The 16,682-nt window shown below is 44.6% G+C and overlaps 1 protein-coding gene and 1 long non-coding RNA gene across 6 annotated transcripts in view; one reads left to right on the top strand and one right to left on the bottom strand.

The window, feature by feature from the left end:
* The window catches only part of LOC148128791 (uncharacterized), a 54,834-nt gene extending 41,965 nt beyond the window's left edge, over positions 1-12,869 (top strand). Inside the window, exons 3-4 of the long non-coding RNA XR_015745585.1 lie at positions 4,006-4,074; positions 12,641-12,869. This is a non-coding gene — a long non-coding RNA (uncharacterized LOC148128791). The remainder of the gene's footprint in view (positions 1-4,005; positions 4,075-12,640) is intronic.
* The window catches only part of NGLY1 (N-glycanase 1), a 37,194-nt gene that overhangs the window by 18,293 nt on the left and 2,219 nt on the right, over positions 1-16,682 (bottom strand). For 3 of the 5 annotated variants that reach the window (XM_087945170.1, XM_087945169.1, XM_087945167.1), the window contains exon 2: positions 595-776. In XM_087945170.1, the coding sequence (XP_087801296.1) occupies positions 595-675 (81 nt within the window). In that variant the 5' untranslated portion in view covers positions 676-776. Of the gene's footprint in view, positions 1-594; positions 777-3,541; positions 3,667-16,682 lie in introns of all 5 variants that reach the window. The other 2 variants (XM_087945166.1, XM_087945168.1) reach the window with 1 other exon arrangement.

Genomic DNA, 16,682 nt, shown 5'->3' with positions numbered 1-16,682 from the left:
GCAACCATTACAAGTTTATAACATCAGATTCTAGGGAAGAATATAGAAGAATTGCAGGGACCTTGGTAGAGCTCAGATGTTTCATAACCAAACCAGGCAACATTATCAGTGTTAGTAGGCAGTGTGGTTTGCTCTCATTTTATATACTAGTGGCTTGCCCTGTCAGTGTTGGTGAGAGTGGTTTTGATGGTTCCTTGATTAGAATGTTCTCTAGCATTAGTTTGTTGGCCTTAGATGGTATTACTAGTTTGGTAATGAAATATCAGTTCACCACTGAGCTACAAATATTCTTTTCTAGATGAATTAAGCAGAATATACCTAGATATGAAGTTAATAAACTAGTTTCTAGTGCAAATAAACAATCACAAGCAATTATGAGGTGATTGGAATAAATCTTTAAGGAAATCATATTATATCCTTAAAGACTAAATTTATGCAATATATAATTTTAAAGATTTTATATAAGCACAGAAAATATTTCTAGGAATTGACATATGAATTACATTTCCATTTCACACTGTGATTTAAGTCTTCAATTTACACTCCTAATTTCAAATATTATTGTTTAATGTAACAGACTTTAAAATAGGTTACCATGACAGCAGACTGAGTATTTGTGTCTAATTCGGTATCAGTAGTAGGCTCTGTATTTCTTATCTTTCCAGAGGATTTCATTTGATCTGATCCATTTATTCAGCTATTCTTTTCCCCAGTAATTATATTTCAAATAGCTGCTCAATTGATGTCTCCTTAAGAAAAGTAAGATGAGTTTCCCCCTGAAATTACAATTACAAAAGTGAAATCATCTATATTAAAAATCATTTTGTTCTGAATTATACCATCTCTTCTAGCCTGGTAAAATAAATGCATAAATAAAAAATACTCCTGTCAACTATAGGTAATCTTAATAACGGTAATTGCGATCGGAATTCCATTTCCACTTTCATTAAACGATGTGATCATAAAGTAAAACTCATGAGACCACATCACTTAGTGATGGCAATCCTAGCAATCATTGTTGCCATCTTTAAGCAAGAATCAATAGTTAAGCAAGGGTTTCATGTAACTGTTACTTGTGACCAGCTTCCAACAAGCAAAATCAATTGGGAAGTTAGCAGAAAATCTTAAGTCCAAGACGGTTCACAAACACGCTGCCGTGACTAGTTTGTGTGCGTATATACCAGGGGTGGGCAAACTTTTTGGCTCGGGGGCCGCATTGACTTTTAAAATTTGACAGACGGGCCGGGTCAGCACAAGATTTTTGGGAATCGCCCCCTCTTCTCCTCCTTCCCCTCACCTCGGAGGCCCCCTGAGTCAGGAGTTGCTACCGCCGGCGCAGCTCCGTGCGGCTCCAGTCCCGCGTTGCCTCGGGAAGGGAAGGCAAAAAGGAAGAGCCGCGGCGGTGCTTTGCAACAGGAGCAGCGGCACCGGAGGCTCAGGCTCAGCGGCTCCTGGTTTTGCCTTTTCCTTCCCAAGGCAACGTGGGACTGAGCTGCACGAGCTGCGCCGGCGGTAGCAACTCCTGACAGCCCCAGCCGGACACTTGAGCGGAGCCGGGCGAAACTGCCTCTTGCTGCTGCCGGAGCACCGCCGGTCACCTCCTCCAAGCAGCCTGCCCGCCCACCGGGCTTCCCTCTGCTGCGCGGCTCGGGGCCAGGCGCAAGCGCCCGCGAGTTAAAGGAAGCCGAAAGTTGCTGGGAAGTTGCTCAGGTGCTGGGAGCAGGCTTTAAAGTGCCGCCCGAGCAAAGTTTAAGCAGCCCGCCCACCCGCCGGGCAGAACCCTTCCTGCTCCTCGGCGGGAAGATGCTCCAGCCTGCAAACTTTGCCTTTGCAAAGTTTAAGCCTGGAAGCCCCGGAAACCCAAGCAACTTCCCAGCAACTTTGGCTTCCTTTTAACTCGCAGGCGCTCGTGCCTGGTGGAGGGAAGCCCGGAGCCTCCAAGCAGTCCGCCCGCCCGCCTGCCGGGCTTCCCCTCCGCCGTGCGGCTTGGGGCCAGACGCGAGCGCCCGCGAGTTAAAAGGAAAGCCAAAGTTGCTGGGAAGTTGCTCGGGTGCTGGGAGCAGGCTTTTAAAGTGCCGCCCGAGCAAAGTTTAAGCCTGGAAGCCCGGAAATCGAGCAACTTCCCAGCAACTTTCAGCTTCCTTTTAACTCACGGGCGCCGCGCCTGGCCCGAGCCGCAGCAGCGAAGGAAGCCCGGCGGGCGGGCGGGCAGGCTGCTTGGAGGAGGCTCTGGGCTTCCCCTCCGCCAGGCGTGAGCGCCGCGAGTTAAAACGAAGCCGAAAGTTGCTGGGAAGTTGCTCCATTTTCCAGGGCTTTGCAAAGGCAAAGTTTGCAGGCTGGAGCGTCTTCCCGCCAAGGAGCGGGAAGGGTTCCGCCCGGCAGATGGGGCGGGCTGCTTAAACTTTGCTCGGGCGACACTTTAAAAGCCTGCTCCCAGCACCCGAGCAACTTCCCAGCAACTTTCGGCTTCGTTTTAACTCGCTGGCGCTCGCGCTCGCCCGAGCCGCACGGCAGCCCGCTCCAAGCAGCCCGCCCTGCCCGCCGGGCGGAACCCTTCCCACTCCTCGGCGGGAAGCGCTCCAGCCTGCAAACTTTGCCTTTGCAAAGCCCTGGAAAACAGAGCAACTTCCCAGCAACTTTCGGCTCGTTTTAACTCGCGGGCGCCGCGCCTGGCGGAGGGGAAGCCCGGAGCCTCCTCAAGCAGCCTGCCCGCCCGCCGGGTTCCTTCCGCCGCGCAGCTCGGGGCCAGGCGCGAGCGCCCACGAGTTAAAATGAAGCCGAAAGTTGCTGGGAAGTTGCTCGGGTGCTGGGAGCAGGCTTTTAAAGTGCCGCCCGAGCAGGACCGCCGAGCCGGGAAACGGGGCACCAAGGCAGGGCAAAGCTCCACCAGCACTCCAAGCAGCCCGCCCGCCCACCGGGTGGAACCCTTTCCGCTCCTCGGCGGGAAGACGCTCCAGCCTGCAAGCTTTGCCTTTGCAAAGTTTAAGCCTGGAAGCCCCAGAAAAAAAGGGGGATCGGCGGGGACTCACCTTCGGAGAGGTCGCACTCGAAGGTGATTTCGAACTCCCAGCCGAGGCCTTTGCAAATTTCTTTTCTTTCCTACCCCTAGATCGCTCCGCACTGTTTTGCAGCTTTGGGGGCCACGCGGCACAGGGCAATTACGTCACGCCCAGCGATTTTTTTTCAGGGGCGGGCCGGATTGGACAGACCAATGGCAGCTATTTTTTTTCAGGGGCGGGCCGCATTGGACAGACCAACGGGCCGGATGTGGCCCGCGGGCCGTAGTTTGCCCACCCCTGGTATATACTAATTATAATATAAATAATAATACAATCAAGAATGGTTGGATATGGCATAGATGTTTTTCACTAGAAGAACATATATTAGTATAACATATAATCTTTAAAAAATGGTCAAGTTTTCCTTAGCACATGAAGCCCGAATAATAGGTAAAATATTTTCACTGTAGAGGGTGAGAATAAGAAGATATTTCAAAAGGACCATATAAAATTCTTCTACATAACAATTTCAAGATACTTACCTCTACAAACCTCATTTCAAACAGGCATTCAATAACTCCTCTGACAGCCAACAATGTACTAAAAAATGCTTCATCTCCAATCCAAAGAAATCAATATTTTTTTGAGGGTCTGATTAGAATGAAAACTATTTAAACAAAATATTTTTTTAAGATATGCTTGCATTTTGAAGCCAAGAACGTGCTCTCATATTTCACTAATGAACTATGGCTGTTTGCTGACCCCATGAACCCTACCATGACTATTTTGAGTTTCATGAATATGTTCTCTGGTTTCATAATTCTGAGATAATATTATTTGCATAGTAAATCAAGTCTGTAAAACAATTAAAGTCTTTTATTGCTTATATTCACAGCTAACCTGCATGATAAATCAGTATTTTTTTAGGGAACATAGCTGGGCTAAACACATTATTTTACCATATTTTGCAATTATTCCCTGTATTTCTTCTTATGAGTGTTTTTAGATAAAGAAACTCTGCAAGGAGACTCTGGAGCAGCACTTCAAAGAAACCAAGTCATCCATTTAGCTAGAGGTGAGGAGGTGCTATCACACTATTGTGGAAAAACAGCCATTTTAGAATTTATTTTTTAAGTGGACAATAAGTTATCCCTTTCACTTCTTAGACATTTTATTAGCTTATTACATTTACTAAGCTAAAAGAGATTCCTTTCAGTCCCAGCCTATTACTGCTTTTTGAAGATCTTCACCATTTGGGGGACATTGTTATTGTTGAGCAATGTGAAGGAAGGCTAAAAAGAGATGAACTAAAGTAAGGACGTATGGGGTATATTTTCTCTTTTTAATTTTAATGGAAAATCATAAGGATTTAAAAGGTGTTTTTATTTTGTAATTTTCATGAATTGCCCACCTGTATTTGATGTTGGAAGTTATAATTTTCAATTTTGGATTGTTCTAGGAGGCAGAAATAACCTGATTTTTGTGAATTCTGATTGTCCAGGAAATAACTAGCTGATCTACAGAAATATTTTTGTTGTTTGTTTGATCACAAAAGGGAAATTTTAAAGTTTACTATCTTTTTATTTGTAACTAGTTGTCTGCTGATCTATTTTATAACCCCTTGCTGGAGTTTTACAACTCTTTTTTATTATTTCATTGTTTACTATTACATTCCAACCCACTTTCCTTTTTGCTGTAAGGAACTCTGTGATGAAAATGGGCGTTGGTTCTTACCTGACACGCCATTTCTCTTCGAGCTGCGAGGAGCATCCAGAGAGTGGGTGGTGCTTCAGTCTTCTGCTCTTGTAGGCCGAGCTAATTCTTGAGGAACACCCCTCCCTCCGTCACGTGCCTCCATTGGAGCGTTCCCCCCAGTTTATGCGAAGACGAGAGGAAACAGGAATCCGTGCTCTCATCTGACTAAACTTAAAGGTTAATTGGCCGAAACAAGACCCCACCAGACGGTGAAAGAAAAAGGGAGGGGCTGGATGCTCCTCGCAGCTCGAAGAGAAATGGCGTGTCAGGTAAGAACCAACGCCCATTCTCCTTAGAGCTGCTCGGAGCATCCAGAGAGTGGGACATACCAAAGCTGGGCCTGTCCTACGGGAGGGGCGCCGTCTGGTCTGCAGTCCCTTTGGGTTCCTTGAGAACCCTCTGAAGAAGGAAGCCTCAGCTGAGGCGTATCTGTCGATTCTGTAATGCCTAATAAAGGGTGACGGGGAGGCCCACGTCGCTGCCCGGCAAATGTCGATTATTGGAGCCTGGGTAGCCCAGGCAGCTGACGTAGCCGCGCTCCTAGTGGAGTGAGCCGTGATACCCCTGGGCACCTGAGTCTGATATGTCTTGGCGATGGCCGCCCTTATCCAACGACCTATGGTGGTTGGAGGAGCCTTGAGCCCCTGTGACTTTGGTTGGAATGATACAAACAGGGCCTCAGACTTGCAGAAGGTCTCAGTACGTTTAATGTAAATCCGCAAGGCACGTCTGACGTCCAGAGTGTGCCAGAGTCTCTCCCTTTCATGAGTTGGCCTGGGGCAAAAGTTGGGGAGTATAAGTTCTTGAGCCCTATGGAAGACCGAATTAATCTTGGGCAAGAAGGAAGGGTCAAGGCGGAGGACCACCTGGTCGGGGTGGAAGACGCAAAGGTCTTTCCTAACAGACAGGGCAGCGATCTCTGATATCCTACGGGCTGACGTGATCGCTACCAAGAAAACTACTTTATAGGATAGAAACTGAAGCGAAACCTCTCTTAAGGGTTCGAAAGGTGGCTTTGTGAGGGAGGTAAGGACCCTGTTGAGGTCCCAGGTCGGGTATCGGTGAAGGGCCGGGGGACGCAAGTTTGTGGCCCCCTTCAAAAAGGTTCAAATACGGGGATGGTGAGAGAGGGAACTGCCTTCTCCACCGGAGATGACTATAGACAAGGCAGCTACCTGCCGTCTTAGTGTGTTGGGGGACAGCCCTTTACTGAGACCCTCCTGAAGGAAATCAAGCACTTGGGCAATGGAGGGGTTAGTTGGGTCAATAAGAAGCTTGACACACCATTTACGAAAGATGGTCCAAGTGGCGTCGTAAATCCTTGTAGTTGAGGGTCGCCTGGCTGCTAAAATGGTATCGATGACTTTGTTTGAGAGGTTTTCCCTCTTCAAACGTTCCCGCTCAACCTCCAGACGGCTAGTTGAAGCCACTGGGGGTTCGGGTGGAGGAGGGGACCTTGGGACAGGGAGATTTTGTCTGCTGGGATCCTCCGGGGGGGGCTACTGATAGGCTGCGGAGGTCCGCGAACCAAGGACAACGGGGCCAATAAGGTGCTACCAGAATCAGTTCCGCCCTCTCTTGTAGGACCTTCTGAAGGACTATGGGCACCAGCGCCAGAGGAGGGAAGGCATAAAGGAGGCCCGGGGGCCATGGACACCGAAGAGCGTTGTGGTCCTCCGCCCTTGGGGATGGGAATCTTGAAATGAACCTTGGAAGATGGGTATTGAGGGGGGAGGCAAACAGGTCTACCACTGGTGGCCCGAAGATGGATGTCGCCTCCCTGAATAGAGCTGGGTGGAGGCGCCACTCTGACTGGTCTATGGTGGCCCTGCTCAACCAGTCTGCTCAGGTGTTGGAGGTGCCCGAGATGTGGTCCGCCCTGAAAGAAAGTAGGTGAGACTCCGCCCACCGACAGAGGCGCTCGGCCTCCCTCATTAGGCGGAATGATTGAGTGCCCCCCTGCTTGTTGATGTGGGCTTTGGCCGTGATGTTGTCGGTGAGGATGAGAACGTGGCGGCCGCCTACCTGGGGGAGGAAACTGCGGAGGGCCAGATGGACGGCACGAAGCTCCAACCAGTTTATGTTGCATAGTTTCTCCGTCGCTGACCATCTGCCCTGTGCTGTAAGGCAGGGGTCTCCAACCTTGGCAACTTTAAGACTTGTGGACTTCAACTCCCAGAGTTCCTCACCCAGCAAAGCTGGCTGAGGAACTCTGGGAGTTGAAGTCCACAAGTCTTAAAGTTGCCAAGGTTGGAGACCCCTGCTGTAAGGGACTGGAGGTGAACGCCCCATCCGGACAGACTGGCGTCTGTGGTGACGGTAACTCTTGGGGGCTCCCTGAGGGGGCAGCCCTTGTTGATGGACGCCCTGCTCCACCAAAGGAGGGAGGTGAGCACCCTTGGTGAAACCCGGACCTTGCGCTTTGAGTTGCTTGATCCGGATCTTTGGAACGGGAGCAGGAACCACTGGAGGCATCTGGAATGGAAACGGGTCCAGGGAATAATGGAAAGACAAGATATCATTTTCCCCAGTAACTGGGATAGTTCCAGAAGGGAGACCCTCTTAAGGCGTCTGATACTTGTTACAGATTTTTGGATACTGAGGATTCTCTCCTCAGATAGAAACACCTTTCCCCTCACAGTGTTGATCACCATCCCCAGGTGAGTTATCCTGGTGGAGGGGGATAATTGACTTTTCTTCCAATTGATGAGGAACCCGTGGTCCTGGAGAGAGGATAGGGTAGTCTGGGTATCCCTCATTGCCTGTTCCCTGGAAGTGGAAAGGATGAGAATATCGTCCAAGTAGCAGTGGAGGCGCACCGGGAAGGTTCTGAGGTGTGCAGCTAAAGCGGCCAGAACCTTGGTGAAAGTTCTGGGTGCTGAGGCCAACCCGAAAGGGAGAGCCACGTATTGGAAGTGAAGGTTATTGTAGCAGAAACGGAGAAATTTGTAATGGGAGGGGAGGGATGTGTAGATATGCCTCAGAGAGGTCAATGGATGACAACCAGTCTCCCTGCCTAACACCCAGTAGGATGGATTGCAGCGTGTTCATTTTGAACTTGCGGTATACGAGATGGCAGTTAAGCCGCTTTAAATCCAAAATCGCTCTCCATCCCCCCGAGTGTTTGGGTACCACAAATAAGTGGGAGTAAAAACCCTGTCCTCTTTGAGACAGAGGAACGGGTTGAATGGCCTGTATATCAAGTAGGTGCTGAATTGCTGAGTCCATGAGGCTGCGCTTGGAGTAGTCCTTGGATAGGGAGCATGGCATGAAAAAATCGGGGGGAGGAGACTGAAATTCGAGGGCAAGGCCAAACCTGATAGTCCCTGACCCAGGCGTCGGAGGTTGAGGAGTCCCACTGGTTGGCGAAGGTCTTGAGACGCCCGCCAATGGGAATCAAATCAGGTGGCTTATCTGGAGCGCCTGAACGGCCTGTTGCCCGCGCCCCGAAAAGGCCTTTTGAAGCCTCCGCCCCTCCTATGCCTGTCAGAGGAGTCGGTCCTGTCCTGAGGCTGACCCGAGCCAAAGGGAGGGGGCCTCTGGTACCTGGGAGGAAAGGGGGCTTGGAAATAGGGGCGAAAGGGCGCTCTCCGAAAGGGCTGCAGGGATCTTGGCTCTGACTTGCGGATGAGGGATGGAAGGAACTTTTTCTTGTTCCTTCCTTCTACTAAAAGGGGATCCAGAGATGGTCCAATCAATTTGATTCCCACGAGGGGAGCGGAAGCCAACTTAACTTTGTTCTTGAGGTCTGCCTGCCAGTGTTTTAGCCAGAGCAGACGGCGGGCAGAGACATGGGAGGAAATGGCACGGGCGGAGAATTTGACCGAGTGGTAGGTAGCGTCGGCCGAGAACTCGGCCGCGGCCGTAATCTTGGCAATGTCCTGATGGGCTTGGACATTGGAGGCTGGGACATGTTGCTTAAGCTGGCAAAGCCAGCGAATGGATGACCTGATGAAGAATGAGGCGGCCGTGGCCGATCTGATTGCCCAAGCGTCTGACTGGTGGGCACGGCGTAAAGCCAGCTCCGATTGTTTCTCCTCCGGTCTCAGGGCCTCTAGGGGGTCGCTGAGGGAGGAGGAAGAGGCCAGGCCCACTATGGGCTCATCCACCTCCGGAGTGCCCAATAGGTTAGAAAGCTCTGGGTCTGAATTGAAGAACCTTTTATCATGAGCTGAGGGGGCGGGAGGGGCCGCCGAGGAGGCAAGTTGCTTGGACACCAGGTCAAGGAAGATGGGGGGGTTGGTATGACCTCGGCTTCCACGACAGGCTGCTGAAAAATGGAATCCTCTGGACCTTCCGGGGTGGGGAGAGGGGGTCAAAGGGGATCTGAGTCTTTAGGCCCGAAATGTTTCTGGCCTTGAACAGGAGGGATTTGAATAGTTGGGGCTTAAAAAGCCCCACAAAGGCGGGTTGGTTGGGAGCGAGGCCCTCGTCCTCTGACATCTCTGCCTCTCATGGTTCTATGTCGTAAGGGGGTTCGTTATATTGAAGGGACCCCAAATCAAAGTCCTCCTCCTCCTCCTCCCTGTAAGGATCTAGTTCCCCTACGCCTCCTCCTCCTCCTCCCTGACTGAGGGGGAACCCTCCCCCTGATGGGGTACCTGATCCTGTGGCGGTTCCGATCTGAGTGGGAGTGATCTTACTGAATGAGACTCGGATTTGGTGGCCAGCGGTGGTAGACCAGGCCTGCCCATCTGTTGGAGCCCTTCCGCAATCCCTTGGCGGATAGCCTGCTCCATCCAGGATCTCAGTTGCTCCGGAGCCACCTGGATGAGAGGTTCTTCCTGGCGTAGGCCGGCGGCCGTGGGCGTGAAAGTAGCCTCTGGAGTTCGTCTGGCCGGTGTTGCAGGAGCCTGGTGACCCTGAGAGGGCGAGCTGCGCCTGGATAGGGAGGAATGAACTACAGGAGGAGGGGGTTGAGAAGAGGTAGAAGGAGGTAGTGTGGGAGGCACTGAGCCTGTCTGCCTGGTGCGTTTATTGATCTCTTTTTCCAGCGCCTTATGGCGTCTTAAGGCGTCCCTCTGGAAAGCTTTAGAGGGCTCCTTAGTCTGCCTGCGCAGATAGTGGGTCTTAGATTTGGCCTTCAAGGAAGAGCCAGTAGAGGGATTGCCTTCTGCCATTTTTTGATAATTGAGGGAGAAAAAAGGACCAATGTGGCGGTTGGCGCGCCTAGGGGTCGACCTACAAGGCCGGGTGCCCTTGAAAATCTTATATGCCCCCCCACTTATTTATATATTTATTTGTTTAATTATATATGCATCTAATATATGTGTGTGTGTGTGTGTGTGTGTGTGTGTGTGTGTATATATATATATATAATTCTTGTTCTTATTATTATTATTATTATTATTATTATTATTGTTTATATGTATATATCTATGAGAGTTTCCTCTGTCTTTTAAATTCCTCTAGTCTTATATTTGATATAAATGATTCTTTAGAAAAACTCTCTGTCCGAAGGTGATTAGAGGAAGAGGAAGCTAGTCCAGACAATCAAGGAACGCCACGGGCCCTAAGGCAAAAGCAGGGCCTAACCAGACTACCTTCCCAGGCAGCACTGGGCGGGAGTGGTGGGAGTCAAACCGTGCCAGCTAAGGCAGGCCGCGGAAGAAGCCAACAAGGGAGGCAGAGAACTGGCCTCCAACGAAAGAACCAGGCAAAATGTCTATAATCGAAATCTGAGCAGGCCAGCCGGTCCTGCTGCCTGATTCCGAGCACGCTGCAGTGATCAGAAAGATAAGAGAAATTCAAAATGGCGCCCGGCCACGAGGCGGCACTTAAAATGGCGTCCGCCTGCTACGTGGGCTTACAGGCTCCAGCAGCGGCAAGAAAACGGCTCTCCTGGACAAGGCAAAGGTCCCCAGGGGGAAGGCAAACAAGGAGAGCCAGCAACCTTCGGACAGAGAAGGAAAACGGCGTTCGGGTGGGGGGGGGGAAACGGACCGGAACGATGCAGGCAATAAAAAATCAACAGAGAAAAACCGGCAGAAGGCAATGGAGAAAGGATGGGGGAGGTAGCCTGGAAAACTGGCTAGCCTTCTCCCTGGCCCCCCCTGGGGCTAAAGGCTCCCAGGGGAATTTAGGATCCCAAACAACTACTGCGCAGGGCTAAGGAATTAACATAAATAAAATACAACCTGAGAGGAGAAAACAATCCAAAGTACTGCAGTCTTGAAACGGCCAAGAGAGAGAGAAAAAAAACACTGCCTTCTCTGCTAGAGGCTGAGCATAAACTGGGGGGAACGCTCCAATGGAGGCACGTGACGGAGGGAGGAGCGTTCCTCAAGAATTAGCTCAGCCTACAAGAGCAGAAGACTGAAGCACCACCCACTCTCTGGATGCTCCGAGCAGCTCTAAGGAGAATACATTTTCTGGCAGTGAGTCATCTGATTGGACTTATACAGAATTATACTGCAAATGTTGTTCTTTCTAACATTTTTTTAAAAAGAACTTTGATTTTGATTTTTTAACTTTGATGGGAAAATTTTCTTTTTAATCATTTTTTATTTTGGGAAAAAACTTTATCTCAACTTTTCTCTATGATCATTAAGTTATAATTCTCTTGTCCCTGGAAAGAATAGTGTGTTTTTCAAAATGTCTCTAAAAGGAAATAAAATTTTCTGGAAAGCATTTGAAAAAAGAATGCTCTCCAATCTACAGGTTTTATTTAAAAATATAAATAAAAAATTTGATGGGTCAACAGTGACTTTGAACCAATTCCAGGAGGATATCAAAAAGTAGGATATAACAGTTGGATTTAATTTGCAACTTGAATTTGAATACCATCTGTTGCTGCCAAATGTGAAGAGGAAAGTATTTGGTTCAAAAAGAAATATGCATACAAGAAATTCTGAGATAATGAATGAAGCATCGTTTGGATTTTCTTGGCAAGATTCATGTTGTGTTTTAAGGAGAATTTTTCAACAATGGATGCTGCAGGGATATTCACAACAAAGACTTATGAACTTCAGAAATAAGATGCAAATTTTTGGGAAAATTCCCAATTAAATTCCTTTCCCAAGGAAAGGTTTTATTATTAAGACTCAAATGAGGGTATTTGATCCTGGACAGGTCAGAGATGACTGGGGTATTTGAGTAAATAAGAAACCATTGTAGATGAGGTGGAGCCAGCTGTCTAGGAGAGAAGACGTGCAAGCAGATCTCTCTGTGAAGCATGATCTTTTAAACTTCACTTTGCGGGACCTTTCAGGGGTCAAAAGAAGGCTCGTAAGGTTTCCAAAGGTATAGGGGTGCCGAAGAACCTACACGGGTGGCGGTTCATGCGGTGAAGCGGAGAGAACCTGGATTGAGCAGGCGAAGGAAGGACGATCGGCAGGTCCTCCATAGAAGACAGCTGGTCATACTATCAGTGAATTAGCATAACGAAGGCGCATACAAAATGGACAGCCTTAATAACTTTAAACTTTAAAGTGAGTAAAACAAAAAGGACACTGAAAGCGATCGATATAGAGAAAAACCGGCATTAAGAGTCAGCCCTAGTTAAGAATGGAAGGAGCGGCGAATTTTATGGCGGGCAAAGAGATCGGAAGATAGGAAAACCATTAAAAAAAAAATCTGGCGAATAGAAGGGAGATCAGTGCATACAGCTGTAAAAGAAAAAACGATCAGATCGGTGTCTGGAATTAATGTAAGAAGAAAATTTTGGATTATACTTGCAGAAGGGTGACTTTTGAAAGTGTCAAGTGTTGATTTGAGAGAGATCTGTGGGATTACAAAATAAAAACGGAGAATATTTGAATGCTTTGAACTAAATGGATTTGACTTAAAAACCTGAGAGAGAATTGATAATTTTGATCAAATATCGTGAAATTGGACTTTGGACTTTGTCTCTCTATATCTTTTTGAACTGTTCTGAACTTTTTCAGAAAAAGAAACTTGGAATTAATTAAAATGGACGGTACAAAGAAAATGAGTCTGCAGTTTTGAAGTTGACAAAGAGACATTGTAACGCTTCATGAGAGACATCTGCTGGCCACTGAACTGAAGAGAAACTGTAATAAGGAGAAAAAAAGGGATGCTTGGTTTCTTTTCCCTCTACGTTAACACTTCTGCCTTTTGGCTTCCTTTGTTGATTCTCAAATTACTGCACATATAGGTAAATGTAAGATTCTGCTGGTCTCTGCATATACTGGATAATACAGATTGATATAAATCATATATTATATACTTGGCAGTTAAATTGACTAGTTAAAGCATAAGAGAAATTTTTTTATTATACATATCTTGATATATTGGTATACTATATAGTATGTTATAGATTAATTAGATATATATTTATTATCCTTAAGGTTTGACTAAGTGGGATTACTTTAAGTACTATATTTGTTAAAATTAATTACTATATACTGATTGTTGTTATTGTGTATATAATTTAGCATACTATTGAATACTGGGTATTAGATTGGATTTATTTTTTAGATTGGCCTTAATATTTATATAAGCATTCGGATAATTGATAGAGTCGATAGTGGTTATAGAACTGATATAAGGGAAGGGGAGTCAAATATTGTAGTGTGCTGTGTCAAAGTTAGAAATTACAGAATTGGAGGGACTTGAAAGAGAAAGAAAAAATTGGAAGAGGTGGTGGAAAAATAATATGATAGCAAAGATATTTAGTATGACAAGTAATACAAATATACCTAAACCAGGAGTTGGAAAAAAAATACTCACCCAAAGATTGACAAAGGCTTCAATGGCAAGTCCCTCCACACAGAGAGCTATAGACAAAATGTTACCAAGGGAGAGATCGAAATCAATAAAAAATCTACAAGGATTAATGTTGGATATGCAGGAAATGCTATCCAAAAATCATGAAGACTTGAAAACAGAGATAGGATCAATAAGATCTGAGTTAAAAGAAAAAATCCAAATTATAGATGAAAAATTTGAATGCTACCCACAAGAGATGTGGAAAAACAAGAAAAAATAGCGGAAACAGAATTTAGAATGGATAAAGAGGAGAAAAAGGTAGGTATCAACTGATAAGTTGATACAAGCAAATAAAGATCTGGAATCTACGGTAATCCTTCTGGAAGCAGAAAAAGCAGACCATTACCTGAGGTTCCAAAATACTAAGAAGGAAAAATAGGAAGATTTGCCGGATGTAACGGGTGAGATAATTGTGAAAATAGTAAGAACTGAAAAATAAGAAATTGTGATGGAAATAGATGAGACGTACGGAGTACAGACAAATTATGCAAGAAGGCATAATCTTCCTAGAGAAGTTCATGTCCAATTGATTAAGTCGACTCATGATGAAATATTGCACAGAACGAGAGACAAGCCAGTAGAACATAGCGGAAAGCAGATAACTGTCCTTAAACAGGTGCCGAGAAGAGTAAGGGACTTAAGGAGACCTTACCACTTTCTGACAATGAAACTTATAAAATATAATATCAGTTTTAGATGATTGATGCCGGAAGGAATTATGGTCAATTGGCAGGAGAAGAGATATCGACTAAACACAATTGACAAAGCGGAAGTTTTTTAGGACCAACAATTTGCTAATGAAGGAGAGACAGTAGTGGAAGAAGTGGAAGGAAGGAAAGACTCGGCAGAGGAAAGAGGACAGAGGCAGCAAACAAGGATGAAAACTCACCAGATAATAAGGAGAAAAGATATGGAAGAAGAAAGGCAGAAATATATGAAAGACAATATGCAGAATCTAGGGAAATGAGAGCAACAAGTACAAGACAAAGAAATTAATAAAAAGAGAGAGAAATGTGAGGTAATTTCAATGAACATTAATGGCTTAAACTCTCCAGCGAAAAGGAAGAAAATATTTCATAACCTACAAAAATTGAATGCAGATATAATAGCCATATAAAAGGTGCATATAAAAGAGAAATAAAAATACCTGCTATATAACAGAAAATTAGGAAATGCTTTTATGTCATTAGATAAGCAAAAGAAAAGAGGGGTGGTGTTATACATAAAAGATTGGATCTTGGCTAAAGAAATTTTTAAAGATAAAGATGGTAGGATATTGATGGTAAAGATAGAGTTTGAGAATAAAAAGATTCTTTTGATAGAAATTTATGCTCCGAATGGTCCACAAGAACACTTCTTTCAAAAATTGTATAATAATATTAAGGAAAATACATTACGAAGAGATTTGTATCTTAGGTGATTTTAATGCAATTATATATAAAACAATGGACTATAAAGCTGAAAATAAGAAAATAATAAGGAAAAAGGTATTAACGAAAAATTTTCATGATTTGGCAAAAGAAGCTAAGATTTATGATGCATGGAGAGAACACCATCCAAGTAAGAAACAATTTATGCAAAATTTATGCAATTTATCCATGCAAAAAATTCGCATGTGGTTGGAAAAAATGACAAAGAAACACATAGATTTGAAACCAGAGATCTTTTTATTGGGAATCTTACCTGATACATACAGTAAAGATTTGAAATATCTGATTGTAAATATATTAACAGCGGCTAGGATTGTATTTGCTAAAAATTGGAAAAATGAGAAAATACCATTACAGGAAGAAATTATTAAGAAAATATTGGAGGATTTGACCTACTGAATTGGGAAATATATCATAGAGTGGATACTCTGACTTGGGTTAAATATTGGATAAGTGTTAAAAATAAAAGAATATTAACATTAGAAGGATATAACTTACAGGCAGGGTGGCATGCCTTTTTGTGACAGGACAAACATCAAATTCATGGTTACTTTCAAAGGCATAAAATTAGGCAGACCTTACTAAATGCATGGAATAAAACTAAACGCATATCTATGCTGAAATACCAACTTGGCTATCTATATTAGAAGCGTTAATGTACTCAAATTTATTGCGTCGAGGTCAGGTCATTACATATGAGGACATATTAGATGAGAAGGGTGACTTAAAAACAAGACAGGAGTTGAAAGATTTGAGATTTGAGATAGAATGATGGGCCTGTTTACAATTACAGTTGAGGTATAGTAAAGATATGAAAGAATGGGGTATTAGTAGATGGAAAATAGAATTGGATAAAATATTAGGAATGGATGAGAAATTGATTAAACAAACTTACAAAATATTATTAGAATGCAAACTGGAAGAAGAAAAGGTGAAAAAAACAATGTTGGCCTGGATGAAAGATTTTGGATATGGTATAAATTTGGATGATCGGCAAATTTTATGGGACAGGAATAGAAAAATAACCTTGGCGACTTACACAAAATGTTTTATCGATGGCACATTCCACCATCAAAATTGGCAAGAATGTATACTAAATTATCCCCTAAATGTTGGAAATGCAACAAAGAAACTGGAACATACTACCATGTACGGTGGAAATGTGAAAAAGTTCAAACATATTGGTTGAAAATTAGAAATCAGTTAGAAGAGATATGTAAAATTAAAACAGAATTTAGACCTGAAATTTTTCTATTGGTAATCAATGTGGGAAAATATAATAAAGAGATAATATACTTAATAGTCCATGTCACCACTACTGTGAGATTAGCCCTTACCCAAAGATGGAAAGGTAATGATATGCCAGAAGACATAGAAATAACTAGAAAAATTTGGACGTGCACTGAAATAGATAGAGTAACCCAAGAAAAGATAAGACTGAATCTGATTACTACAAAATTTGGAAGAAGTTTTACTACTGGTTTAAAAAAGAAAGCAGTAAATGTATTAACAATGATTAATATTTATGTATATATGTAAATTTTTATTTTTTGCTATATGTATTATACGAGGATTTAAGACAAATAGGTAACGTTGTGTGTCGGGATGTATGCACCACGTTCATTGTTTTTAAATGTTTATCTTTTTGTTGTTCATTAATAAGATTTATTATTAAAAAAAAGAAATCATTGTAGACTTTCTACAATGTTAACAGAAGACTTTGAACTTTGCTGTTGTTTAACTTGGGGGGTCCTTAACTCCCGGTCCA

Source organism: Notechis scutatus, chromosome Z, assembly GCF_049901735.1.
Source record: "Notechis scutatus isolate UNSWTSFEM ecotype Mainland chromosome Z, rNotScu1.2, whole genome shotgun sequence".
Taxonomy (NCBI): Eukaryota; Metazoa; Chordata; class Lepidosauria; order Squamata; family Elapidae; genus Notechis; species Notechis scutatus.
The sequence above is the reverse complement of the archived record's forward strand: the minus strand, read 5'-3'. Positions and strand labels throughout refer to the sequence as shown.